The following is a 13,376-nucleotide window of genomic DNA, read 5'->3' on the forward strand; positions in this document are numbered from 1 at the left end:
AGCACACATCACATGATGGCAAAGCTGTCGTTAAGTGTCCACACCCCCTGCTGGAACGTGGGCTCCATCGAGAGGCACCTGGTCTGTCTTGTTCATCACTACATCCCCAGCACCTAGCATGGGATCAGATACATAGCAGAGACTCAGCAAAGATCTGTTGAATGAATGAAGGACACTGGAAGTAAGTCCAGGCTGCAAAATGCTGCAAGCTTGGGGTGTATCTCCAAGGGAGTTAGTGAGAAGGTCGAGGAGTTCACCCTTGAGAAACAAGAGTCCTAGAGTTTACAATCACGGAGCATCCGAGCTTGGACGGACCTCAGAGGTCATCTAAGAATCCAGTTTTTTATTTACAAATGAGAAAACCAAGGGAAAGAGCCACTGGCTGTTCAAAGGTGGGTGGGAGGAGCGAGAGGTGGCAGCCAAAGAGTAACACAAGGTGATGATGAAAAGTGAATATTTAGTGCCAATAGGGCTCCTCAAGTAAGTAAATTCCTTTTGGGCACGATGGTCCTGCCCCTGCAGGTGACCCACTTCCGGGTCTTCCCAGTGGAGCTAAGCAGGCTCTTTCTCACAATCACCACTAGATGGCGCCACTCCCCAAGGCAATGGAGAAAGCAGGGTCAGCCTACCCGGGCTCGGTCCTCCCTGAGTTCCTCCCTGAGGCCTCTCTCTGAGCCCCACTGCTGTGCCAGTGCCCAGGTGGCATGATGCCTGGGTTCCAGGGAATAGCTTGCTTCAACAGGGTGCCTTTTCTCAGTGCTAGAGACAGGGTGGGCAATGGACTGTGACCTTGGCATTGGCTGGCACTGCCCTTTCTCCCTCCTACCAGACTCCCAGAGGCCCCTGACACAGGCTGCCCCACGTCACCCCTCCACCAGAGGTAGGACTCGGCCAGGCTGACACCTGCTCGTCTTGTTGGCCCGGGCAAGGTGGGGTGGGTGGCTGTGGTCCCACTGCATCCTCCGGCTACCTCGCCATCCTAAGCTAACAGGTGCCCGCCCAGCAGTTGGTGGCTCCGGTCCTGCCGGCCTGACGAGACCCTTGGGGCCTTCCCTTACCCTGAAGCTCAGTGCCTGCCCCATGCTTCCCGCTGTCCTGACTCTGCCCAGCATGTCTGAGCCCCAGCCAGGGCTCCACGGGAGCAGTGCCAAGATGATTCAGCCCCTCTTCAGCATTAGGAAGCTTCATTTATTCATTCAACAATGGGTTCTGGGTATCTGGAAGGTAGTGGTGAAGTGGATGGACCCACTCTGGCATCTGGGAGCATGTCATGCAATGGGGGTAGGGGAATATGTGTCAACCTCACATTAGCAAACAGTGGTTTAATTGCTTATTTAAGTTCCTACTGTTGCGGTTTCTATGAACTATGAACCATTTCGAGAGCTCTTAGAATTTCAGAGCAGAGTGGAGCTTAGAAATTATCCTTCTATAATCCACCACCACTGCCCTTTCAAGATTCCAGGATTCCAGAATTCAGCCTAGGTCTCATTCTCTTTACTTAGGAGCCAGGGCTTGGGGTAAGAGTGAGGAAAGAAGAGTGAGGCTTCTGTGAGGGCCTGGGGAGGGAGGGAGGTAGACTCCCAGCTCTGAGTCGCCTGCCACTTCTTGATCTCGGCTGACGAATGAATGAGTGGATGAAACCCTGAGAAGGGCTCGCCCCACGCTGTCTGTTCTCTGAGGGAGCTGCAGTTAGCGAAAAGAGAGGGCACAGTCTGCGGGGCGAGGCAGGGGGAGCTCCAAAGCAGGCCCTGAACGCTTCCCCGGCTCCCATCCTGGGAGGGAGCCGGCCCGCCCAGTGCCCTTCCTGCCCCCAACGCCGCAGGCTCTCTTGGCGCCCTCTTGGCAGCAGAACAGAGGGCACCCGGAGCGGGTGGCAACTCGCCCTGCCACGGGCTCGGAGCGGCGGGCGCTGGGCGCTGGGGGGACGCGGAGATAGGCAGACAGATAGCGCTCCCCTCGCCCGCCCCCGCCCCCGCCCCCACCTTTCCCACGCGGCGGCCTCCGGGAGTGGCCCAGACCAAGCGGGCACTCACCCCTGCCCCTCAGTCCGCGGACCGTGCCCTCTGTTTCTGCCAACTGCAGCTCTCAAAGCCCTTTGGACTGCCGGAAGCCTGCTGCGCGAGTCTGACTTTGGAAAGGGGCATACAGCCCCCTGTACACTGCTCTGCCGGGCAGGGTCTTCGGAGGAAACCCCTCCCCGGGGCTTGGCCGGGCGCCGGGCTCGGGGAGCTGCAGAGCTCGCAGCAACCACGAGGTGGCGCGCTAGCACTGCGTCCGCCCGGCGAGGCAGGGCGAGTGGACGTGGGGTCAGGGTAGCGAGCCGGGCAGGCTGGGAACTGAGATTTGGATTCTCTCCCCCAGAGAAAGGCGAAGGCCAAAATGGGGTGTGGGAGGGAGGGATCAGCTAGACGTTGGGAACAGCTAGCATGACCTAGGGGGCCCAGCTTTGTGGGCTAGACAGGACTAAAAGCTGGGGGTCCCCATAGAGGGGAGCCATTCTTCAGGGCTTTTCTGGTGCAGGAGGAGTTCAGTGGAGCAGTACAGCTCCCAGCTACTGGGGATGAGGAAGGTACTGAGAGGTCTAGACACATCTGCCTACAACCACATATTCACACGCGGATGGCCCTCCACTCACGCTGCCTGCACCCCCCCCCAACACACTCTTGCATGCATGTACATCTGTGGATACTGTGGAACACATGAAATCCTCACATCACACACCCCAAACACACTCGTCCCATGCACCCAATCCCCAAAAGTGTCCCCAGTCCCCAGTGCTGTCCCATGATACACAGAATCTGCCCTCAGACTTATTGAAGCACACAGTCACAGAGCCAGCCTGTGTCCACCCAACCTCGTGGGGACCCCAGGTCCCTTGCTACCTTCAGCAAGACCGGGCCATCTGTGAAACTGCACACACATAGCTTTGGAGATAGTTCTGGTATCACCGGACAGGCTGTACATCCCTATCAACCTCTAAATCCACACAGGCCTGCTTCCCCTTCTCCAACAGGATCCTCCTAGTGCTAAATTATGTCTTTCATAGGCTTAAGACACTCTTGCATGGTGGGCACCTTCCTACATAAAAAGAAAATTTTTAAAATTACATTTTTGTAATTATGTAATACAGGAATATAACAGCAATGACTGCATTGCTATTAAGATAATATATTAATATCATATATTCAAACATTCTCTTTCACCTAAAAGGTGTTTTCCTTTTCTTCTGATTTTAAGAGAAACCATTTTCAGGGGCTGTGAGTCCTCACCACTTTGGGTACATTTGTGTGCCTGTCATTTGCACAGTGCGTGCACACGTGTGCACACACACACAACCATACCCCACCTTAGACCATCTCTTTCCACAAACACAAAATGGGCAAACTCCCCTCCTTCCCCACCTCACCTAAGCCCATCTCTCATCCCCCAGCCAAAGAAACAGACTGACAGATCCTGGGGGCTCCACAGAGCAAACCTTCCCCTCCACCTCCGCGCCCCTCCTTCAGATAACTTATCTGGGCTGGAGCTACAAAAGTAGCAAGGAGGGTGTGTGTGTGTTTGTGTGTGTGTGTGTGTGTTTTGAGTAACAACAAAGACTGGGGGAAAGAGAAGAGAGAGGAGGGAGGAGAGAAGGAAAAGGGAGAGAGAGAGAGAGAGGAGAGCATAGGAGCGAGAGAGCAAGAGCGTGTTTTGCCTGGAAGGCAAGACTTGCAGCCAATCAGCGCGTAGGAGCCTCCCTCGACGACTCCACTATTGAGTCTATAACCGGCTGGCCGGGCGGAGCTGGCAGCATTTGACTGTGGCTTGGGACGCGAGGAGAGGCGCGCAGCGACTGCCTGACGGCAGGCAATGGTGTAAGCGCCTCTCGGCCTCCTCCTCCCCCAGACGCGGCCGGGTCCTCCCCTCGCCTTCTGGACACACACCCCTGCCTCGTCTCTTCCGCCTCTCTTGCACTCCGGTCCGTTCCTGTCCTCCGCGGAGGCCAGCCCTGGGGAGGTGCAGCGCCCGCCAGGATGAGTGGCTCCTTCGATCGCAAGCTCAGCAGCATCCTCACCGACATCTCCAGCTCCCTTAGCTGCCATGCGGGCTCCAAGGACTCGCCTACCCTGCCCGAGTCTTCTGTCACTGACCTGGGCTACTACAGCGCTCCCCAGCACGATTACTACTCGGGCCAGCCCTATGGCCAGACGGTGAACCCCTACACCTACCACCACCAATTCAATCTCAATGGGCTTGCAGGCACGGGCGCTTACTCGCCCAAGTCGGAATATACCTACGGAGCCTCCTACCGGCAATACGGGGCGTACCGGGAGCAGCCGCTGCCAGCCCAGGACCCAGGTGAGGGCCACGGGGTCGCGAGGACAGTGGGAGACACTGGAAGGTTCCCGAGGGAGGAAAAGGCATGCACTGGAAGCCAAAATCTAGGAAAACTTCTAAGAAAAGTACTGCCTGGAGTTAGAGAAGTTGGCCTAGATGACCCTCAGAGGGACCAGGCGACCTTCCAGCCCCGGGTGTGCAAGCATTTGGGGCGCGATGTGCGCGGGGCGCCGCGGTCCCGGATGAGGATCGGGGTGAGCTGAGAGAGGAAGGGGAAGGCTGTGGGTTGTCAGGAAACCTCCGAATCGAGGTGATTTCGTGGGCATTTCAGCAGGCGATCCTCGATCAAGTCGCAGAGGGCTTGGGGGTAGGCGGCAGGGGCTGGAAACTCTACGGGCCCTCCTTTGGATAAGGGATGGGGAGACTAGGAGTCGTGAGGGGGCGATGAGAAGGACCCACGGAAGTTGCGGGAAAGCGGAGGGAAGCAGCCACTGAGAGGCAGAGAAGCTGAAAAAGGGAAAAGTGAAGGCAGCAAGAGGGAAGTATGGAAAAACAGTGAGAGAAAGGGCAGAAGAAACAAGAAAGGAAGGAGAGAAGGAAGGGGGGGAGAAGGGGGACAGGGAAAGAAAGTCTGCACTATCCTTGCAACTTTTCTGAAAATCTAAAGAGATTCTAAAATGAAACTTTTTTAAAGGGCGGGGGGCGGACGGGAAGGAGCGAGAGAAACAACCGACGGCGAGATGGGACTGGGAAGGGAGCGGCCAGCAGCCAGGCGGCGAGGAGCCCCGAGGCTGGGAGGCGAGCCGGGAAGGCGTCGTGAGCGAAGCCGAGGCGGTCCTCGCGCAGGCGGCGGCTGGCGCCGGGGACAGTGCTCCGGCAGCCGGGCGCGGAGCTGGGAGCGCCGCGTTGTGGGCCGCGGCCGGTTCCGGCTCTGGGGCCGCGGCTCCCCCCTGGGCCGCGGGCAGCGGAGCGCGCGGCCGGGAATCCCGCGGCGAGTTGGTGGGCGGAAGGGAGGGGCGTCCGGCGGGGCCCTGGAGGGTCGCAGGAGTCGCAGGCCGAGGCTGAGCCGCCCCCTCTTCCGCCCGGTGCGTTCCCCGCAGTGTCGGTGAAGGAGGAGCCGGAAGCAGAGGTGCGCATGGTGAATGGGAAGCCCAAGAAGGTCCGAAAGCCGCGTACGATCTACTCCAGCTACCAGCTGGCCGCCCTGCAGCGCCGCTTCCAGAAGGCCCAGTACCTGGCGCTGCCCGAGCGCGCCGAGCTGGCCGCGCAGCTGGGCCTCACGCAGACACAGGTTGGTGTTTGGCTGTCCAGGGCCGTGGGGGGCGCGCGGGGCCCCGTAGTTCCCCGGGCGCTGCCGAGCCTGGCTGGCCATTGAAGGGCCCTGCGGGCTCCTGGAACTGTTGCCTTTGGGATGGGGGCCTGCGAGGTTCAACTTCGGTCGGAAGGTTCTGCGTTAGCACGTGTACAAGTGAGCATAGTTGTGAACCCGTGCAACTGTGTATGTCTGTCCCAGGGAGAGGTGCCCTCCTTCCCCTACTCCAGAATCCCCAGCTCCCAAGTCCCCCAGCAGTGCTGGTCACTTAGTAGGAGTCCACATCGTGTTTTCCCTCCAGGCTAGGCGTGTGTGCAGACTGTCTGTGTGCATGTATAGGCGAGTGTGTTTGCACACGTGCTGTGTGGGTCCGCATGCACCGAAGGATGCTCATATAAGGAGTGTGATCCTGCCGGGGTCATTGTGCTTAACGATGGGGGCACGTGTGTGTGACTGTGCGCCCTGAATGCATGTGCGTTCTGAATGCACGTTCAGAAATGTGTGCTTGCATCAAAATACCACATTCCTGCTCAGCACCTGAACACTCAGAGAGGCCAAATTCCCTACCTGAAAGAGATGGGGACTCAAAAGTGAGTGCCCCACCCCCACCCTCATCCAGTCCCTAAAGCCCCCAGCAGCCTGTCACTGCTCAGGGGAGGAGCAGTGGATGCCTGGCTCCCTCCAGGTGTTGACAGGCGGGCCTAGGTTGTGGCTGTGGCTGCGTGGGGCCCCATCCGCCGGGAATCTGGGTCACCTGGTGAGGAGCTGATTCATTGTTTGTACCAGTCATGGGGTGGGGAGTGGCAGGGGGAGGGGGAGATACCCCAGGGGAAATTTGGGGAATCATGGCTCACCTGCTCCTGAGTCCCCAGGTCACCCCCATTATCTAGCCCGAGCCCAGGAGAACTTCTCCACGCCTGAGTGTGTGAATGTGGGTGCTCCTGTTGTGGGGTGCTTATCTGTGTGTATCTGTGTCTGTGTGTATTTTTATTGTCTGATGTCTGTGTGTGAGGCTGTGAGTGGGAACGTGGCTGGGTATGGAGATGTGTATGTGGGTGTGTTTGTCTCTGTGTATCTGTGCACCTCTGCTTAGGTGTCTAATGTGAATGAAATGCTACAAACCGTCCATCTCCCACCTCAACGGCCTTTTATTGAGTGCTTACTACATACCAGGCTGCTTTAAGTTTTTTATATGTCGTACCTTATTTGAGCCTCAGAATGACCCTATGAGGCAGGTAATAGTGCTATTCTCATCCCCATTTTGCAGACAAGAGGAAGGCAAGAACCAGAGAGGTTAAATAACTTGCCCAAGGTCACGCTTAGTAAGTGACAGAGCAGAATTTGGACCCAGGCAGCTGAATGTTCCTAGCCACAATTCTACCCCAGATCTAAGAAACTGGTGTCCCGGGAGTCAGGAGGCCTGTTTTTTGCCTGATTCTTATGTGAAATTGGGTTCTGGCCTTGCTTTTTCTTGGCTAGGTTCTTCCCAGGGTTGTTTTAGCATTCTGAGAGGCTAACTAGCTACCCCTTTCTTCTCTGGCCCAGGTGAAAATCTGGTTCCAGAACCGCCGTTCCAAGTTCAAGAAACTCTACAAGAACGGGGAGGTGCCGCTGGAGCACAGTCCCAATAACAGTGATTCCATGGCCTGCAACTCACCACCATCACCTGCCCTCTGGGACACCTCCTCCCACTCCACTCCGGCCCCTGCCCGCAGTCAGCTGCCCCCACCGCTCCCATACAGTGCCTCCCCCAGCTACCTGGACGACCCCACTAACTCCTGGTACCACGCACAGAACCTGAGTGGACCCCACTTACAGCAGCAGCCGCCTCAGCCAGCCACCCTGCACCATGCCTCTCCCGGGCCCCCGCCCAACCCTGGGGCTGTGTACTGAGCACCCACCTGGCCTGCACCCTTGACAAAGGACCCCAGGACCAGGCAGAAGGCGCCTCCGTCCTAGCCACTCAGGAATCATCGAGGAGCACAGGGAAAAGGAACTCCCTTTCCCCTTCCCTTGCCCCTTCCTCCAAGGACCCAAGCACTTCCAGATGACATTCGCATGGACCAAGGATGCCCCCTGAACCTCCCTCCCTCTGCCTAGACACTGGGGTGCTCCTCCAGATGTGGGGACATTCCACCCCAGTGGGGACAGCCGTTCCCCTACCTGCTCCAGGAGCCTGGATTGGCTTTAAATGGCTCATCATCTTCCAGCTTCTTAAACTTAGTGCCTGTTCCCAGACTGGAGACCTTGGGATGGGGGAGAGTGTGGAGGGTTTGCGGGTCCTGCCTGTGCTGGGGCACCTGGCACCGTGGATCTTAAAACTTGCCGGGCCTAGTTCCTCCTGAGCCACTGGTGGTCTCCCCCTGCTTGAGCGGCCCCTCGGCCAATAAGACAGTGGACATCATGACAAGGACTCTGGGTGGGGACCTGAACTGGTCACCGCCCTGCACTTCTAGCCCTCATTTAAGATTTGAGGGTGAAACCAAAGAAAACCCCCTAAGCGAGGGAATCTTTTAATATTTGTGGCTTTAGAGGAAAGAACTAAAGGAGCCATCTCTCTCCCCTCTCCTCCGTGCCGAGAGGAGGGGTGGGTCTCAGACATTTTTCCTATGGACTTATTTCTTCCACGTCCAGGACTTTGCACAACTTTGGTTTTAAAAGCTGTTGAAAAATAGGAAAACAAAGGGCATTGTTCACAGATAGGGCCAAGTCTCCCCTTGCAAGGGTGCCTCTGTTCTGTCCCTGCCCCCACCTCACCTTCTCTACTCCTCCAGTAAGTTGGCAGTTTTGGTGCCAAACCCCAAATCTCCAAAGAGACATACCAGGCAAGACAAACCCCCAAACACCTCCTTTCCGGTGGCCTTGGAAACAGATTGCTCCGAGCTGGAGAATGTCGAATGTCGGGTGAGGTGCATGGGAGAGGAGGGGAGAGTTAGAACTTGTGCCTTTAGGAGTAAGGGGTAACTGCCTGGAGGGCTGGTGGCACTGCCCCTCCCTGACCCAGACATCCCGCCAAAGCTAACTTTCCTCTACCCCTAATGCAGTAAAACATTGAAAAAAAAAAGGAGAGGTAGAAGACTGTAGCTATATATATAAATATATAGTAAGTTTTTTTTGTTTTTTTTTTTTTTTAAGAGCAACAGAGAGAAGCAGCCTCCTCCCTGCTGCGGTTTCCTATTTATGTGGCCATGTTCCTCCTGGACGGATCTCCCTGTGTGTTTCAAGTTGAGAGATGTGGGCTCTGGCTGGATTTGGGTTTTGTGGGAGGTGCAGGGGCCAAGAGAGACGTGGTAGGTCTCCAAGAGTCCCACCCGGGGGAGAAGAAGCTAAGCCATCTCCCACCCCCTCCCAGCCTTCTCATTTCTGCTTTCTTACTGGACTCATCTTTATATATAATGTTAATAAAAAAGAAGAAAATAACCACTGAGCTCTTTGAACTGGAGGCTGGTGGCAGCTCTTGTGGGGAGGGTCTGAGAGTTGGGGAAGGTGTCCAGTGGGGAGGCACTTCTGAGCTCTGAGGGAGACGGGGCCCCCAGGAAACCACTGCTAAGGTGCTGGGCTGGGCCTGGCCCCTGGTGGCAGGTGCTCCTGAAACCATGGCTGTCCCCAGTCTGGGCAGGTCTTTGGGGGAGGCTCCCAGCAGCAGCTTCCCTGACTCCACTGCTTGGCGGCTTGGTGCTCAGAATCAGACAGCTCCCTCTGCACCGCCGCCGGGTCACCTCACGGCTGGTCTTTGATCTGGAGCTCACATGCAGACATGCTTGCACATGTGTGTAACCCCCCTGCCTCCACGCCCAGGCACTCCTGGCCCCTCACCTTCCTGTCTGTCCCTTTCAGCTTGGGGTGAGGGTGGGGCCTCTGTCAGAGGGACACCACTGCTCCCTCAGCAGGGAGGGACCTAGCACTGTGATCTGGGCCTGGTGAAGGGGAGGGGTCTGTGTTTAATTCTCAAGGAGGGCTCAGGCCCTGACTCAGAGCCTTTTCACTGCCACCACCCTCCTCTTCTAGGTGTCCAACTCCAAGGCTTTGGAGACGGAGAGCTGGAGGTGGCAGAATGAACGGAGGTGTGTGAGAGTGACACATCTTGGCACAGACGGGAGACAGCGTGAATGCATGCACACGCTTGTGAAGCTACCTGTCTCTCACGTGCATGCATCAAGACACACAATGACATCTCCCCATCGTCACACACACATGGACTCCCACTTGAGGCAAACCTGTCATCTGCAGACACATCCGCAGACGCAAACACACACCTGAGACATGTTGGCATCACACGAGGTACAAAGCCAAAGCCGTAATACTCCAAGAGATGCGGGCTGCCAACACAGGTGCACAGACACACATCACTCAAGTCACCCTAGCATCAGACACACACACACACACACACACACACACACACACACACACACACACACACACACACACACACACACAGAGAAGCAGAGCAGCTCCCTGTAATGGAAAAAGATAGAAAATCAGTAGCATGGCCACGCATGGTGGCTCACACCTATAATCCTAGCACTTTGATAGGGTAAGGTGGGCAGATCATTTCGGCCTAGGAGCTCGAGACTAGCCTGGGCAACAAGGTGAAACCCCATCTCTACAAAAAACACAAAAATTAGCCGGGTATGGTGGCATGCACCTGTAGTTCCAGCTACTCAGGAGGCGGAGGTGGGAGGATTGCTTAAGCATGAGCGGTCGAGGCTACAGTGAGAAGTGATCACACCACTGCACTCCAGCCTGGGCGACAGAGCAAGACCCTGGAAAAAAAAAAAAAAAGGAAAGAACGAGAGAAAGAGAAAGAAGAAAAGAAAACACTACCCAACAGCCGAGGTGACCCAGCTCAGATAGGAACCTCTGTGTCAAGGCCCTCAGTTTCCCCACCTGTCAAATAGGGATAATGATCCCCACCCTGTTGGCCTCTGGGGCTGTTTTGAGGCACACAGCAGACTAAGGATGAGGCAGAAGGAGCGGGTCTCAAGCTCACAGAAGGGATTTGTTGGACGCTCACAGACACACAGATGGGGGGTCCTCCAGCAGGGCTCCAGAGCTGGGGAGACCCAGCCCTCATCCAGTCCCCTCCCTCTCAGAAGGTAGGCTCTTCCCTCCCCCATGCCCGTGGGAGGCGGAAGGGAGGAGGGCCTCCAGCCCACGGACGCCAGCCGGGCTGGCAAGGGTTAAGGTGGCAGCTGCCAGGCAGGGCTGAGCTGAGCAGTTTGGTTTGAGGGCTGCGTGCAGGCGGGAGCAGCGAGGCGGCAGCCGGGCAGACTTGCTGGAGACACTGCATTTTATTAGGGCTGGGCTGCCAGCAAAGGGAGGGAGAGAGAAGGAAAGGGCAGAGAGAGAGGAAGGAAGGAGGGAGGCAGGGCGGGCAGGCGGCGGCTCTGGGATGAAAGGATGTTGTAAGCTCCCTAATTCCTCCCTGCTCATCCCGGCTCTGTCAGGCTGGATTAACTGCCCAGGTGACCTCCTGCAGGGGTCAGCCCCACCCCTGACCTCCCCTTCCTCCTCTCCTCACCTCTAGGCCAGGCAGGTCACCCTCTTCATCAGCCCTGGTGGGGGCCCCCTACAAGCACAGGGGCTGGGGGTGGAGGCCCTGGCAGGGTACCAGAGTAAGCCTGCTGAGCCCATCTTCTACCAGGTGCTTCTTGACTACACCCATGGCCTCGTGACAACCTTTGTGAGGCGGGGAAGAAGGAGGGCGGGCTAGGGAACCCCAGCCTGCCCTGAGGGTCACTGTTCTCCAAAACTTAGACACAGCTGGCATTTGCTAAACTTCTACTCCGTGCCAAGCACTTCGCATGTGACCTTCACAACAGCTTGGGAGGTAGGTGGTATAGTGCCCATTTATCAGGTGGGAAAACGGAGGCAAGAGAAATTTAGTCTCTGCTGAGGTCACATAACTCATACTTGCCAATGCTAGAATTTGAACCCTAGGTCTGGAGAATGGTGCTCTTAGTGGGCTTTTCAGAATCTCTGGGCATCCCAGTGCAGAGTGTCTGAAAGCTGGAGCCACCGCAGCCCCACCCACCCCAGCTGGCCAGCCCTCCTCCCTGGGAGGCGAAATGGAGAGGGGAGGGCTGGTCCTGGGAAAGCTTAACGTTGCAGTTAGGAATGTGCATGCTGGAGTCAGCTGACCTGGATTTGAATCCTGCCTCCAGTACTTTATTTGTTGTGTGACCTTGGGCAAGTCACTTAACCTTTCTAAGCCTCAGTTTCCTCATCTGTAGTGTAGGGATATGCTACCTACCTAGCAGGGTTGTTTAGAGGATTAAATGAGATAACGTGAGTAAAATACTTAACAAGGTCCCCAGCAGATGGTGAGTACTACTCAGTTAATGGAAGCGGCTGCTGCTAATGGTGACTGGGGAAATGGGGCTTGTCCCCAGCCTGCCTACTGCTCCGTCCATCACTCCACACCCCCAATTCAGACCCAGCCCACTGGCTGCACTTGCTACATTGGCTGACCCACCCATCTCTAGGTGCACTCATAAAAGGAATAAATCAACCAATTATTTATTGAGCACCTGCTATATCTCAGGCACTGTTCCAGGAGGTGGTCTGACTGATGACCAAAGCCTGGAAAAGGAAGGCACAGACCCTGCGCTAGGAGCTCCAGGGCCAGAAGCAGACCCACTCGGGAGGGGCCTGAAGCTGGGCACACCTGACATAGTCCAGGGAGGACAGGACGGACTGTCAGAGGAAAGAGCAAGGCAGTTGGTGGTGAGTGGGAGGGAAGCCTGGAAAGACTGCCTAGAGGAGGAGGCATTTGAACGAAGCCTTGAAAGAAGATGGAAGCATGATAGGCAAAGATGGGTGGGGGGGCGGTTCTGGGAACATATCCCCCCTCCAGGACTCCATGGGGTCAAGAGGAGTGAGGCTTGTGGAGCCTGATCGCAGCTGTCTTATGAATCATGCTGGGACCAGTGCAGGGAGGGAAACCGCAGACCCAGAGGGTCCCCAGATCCTTCCCTGGGTGTCAGGCTAAGAGAAGGGTAAGGGTCTTGCCGTTCCCAGACCCTCAGGTTTGCTGGAAGATGCTCCAGCACCTTGAGCTTGGGGTACGGAAGCTCCTGTGCCTCTTTTGGTAGGAGATAGCTTCTGCTTTTCTCACTTGGGGAAGTGGATGAGAAGGATGGTCTCTCTTTCCCTAAGGACCCCTCCCTGGAGGGGGTCCCAGGTACTAGGGGATCTGAGAGACCCCACCCACTTCAGCCTCCATATGCCACACCCTTCAGGACCACACCACCCCTATTGCTTATTACCTAGTCCAGCAGAGCCGCTGGGGTCATGTGAGCAAAGTGGTAAAGATTCTAGACAGCTGGCAAAGACCCTTGACCCTCAGCCTCCCGGCCCCTGGCTTCCAGGACCCTAGATGAGGGCTCTAGGTGGCTACATTGGCTGAATTCCATCAACTAAGCCTGGAGGGGATTGGAGGGGAAGGGAAGAATGGAGGGGGAAAGAGAAGGGGAAGCAGCCAGCACCCTGGCCTCTGTTTTTCCAGCTTTAATTGCAGTGTTAATCACCTTAATAAGCTGTTTACCAACTACCCAACAGCCTGAGACTTGGAGACTTCCAAGCCAAAAAGTACTTGGAGATGAGTTTCCGAGGCCCCAGGCGGGCAGGAGGATGATATTGATGGGGCGCTAGTGGGGCTGGGGGCAGAGGGAGCAGGTTGGGGGATTGTGGGAGAAGGCTGGGGCCAGGAAGTCAGGGAAGGGCAGCCTCAAGCTCTTCCAAGGGG

The 13,376-nt window shown here is 56.5% G+C and overlaps 1 protein-coding gene across 2 annotated transcripts; it reads left to right on the forward strand.

Annotated features, from left to right (window-relative positions):
- The first annotated feature begins 3,788 nt into the window (after nt 1-3,788).
- Nucleotides 3,789-9,049, forward strand: DLX3 (distal-less homeobox 3). Of its 2 annotated transcripts, XR_008495202.2 has the most exons (4): nt 3,810-4,338; nt 5,418-5,608; nt 7,175-8,533; nt 8,765-8,875. XR_008495202.2 is itself a non-coding variant. In XM_054459523.2 (3 exons), the coding sequence occupies exons 1-3, from the start codon at nt 4,014-4,016 to the stop codon at nt 7,520-7,522; spliced, it is 864 nt and encodes a 287-aa protein (XP_054315498.1). In that variant the 5' UTR covers nt 3,789-4,013; the 3' UTR covers nt 7,523-9,049. The 2 variants fall into 2 exon arrangements, 1 of the variants encoding a protein (XP_054315498.1); XM_054459523.2 differs by having other exon boundaries at nt 3,789-4,338; nt 7,175-9,049.
- The last annotated feature ends 4,327 nt before the right edge of the window (nt 9,050-13,376 follow it).

This window comes from Pongo pygmaeus, chromosome 19 (assembly GCF_028885625.2).
Source record: "Pongo pygmaeus isolate AG05252 chromosome 19, NHGRI_mPonPyg2-v2.0_pri, whole genome shotgun sequence".
NCBI classification, from domain to species: Eukaryota; Metazoa; Chordata; class Mammalia; order Primates; family Hominidae; genus Pongo; species Pongo pygmaeus.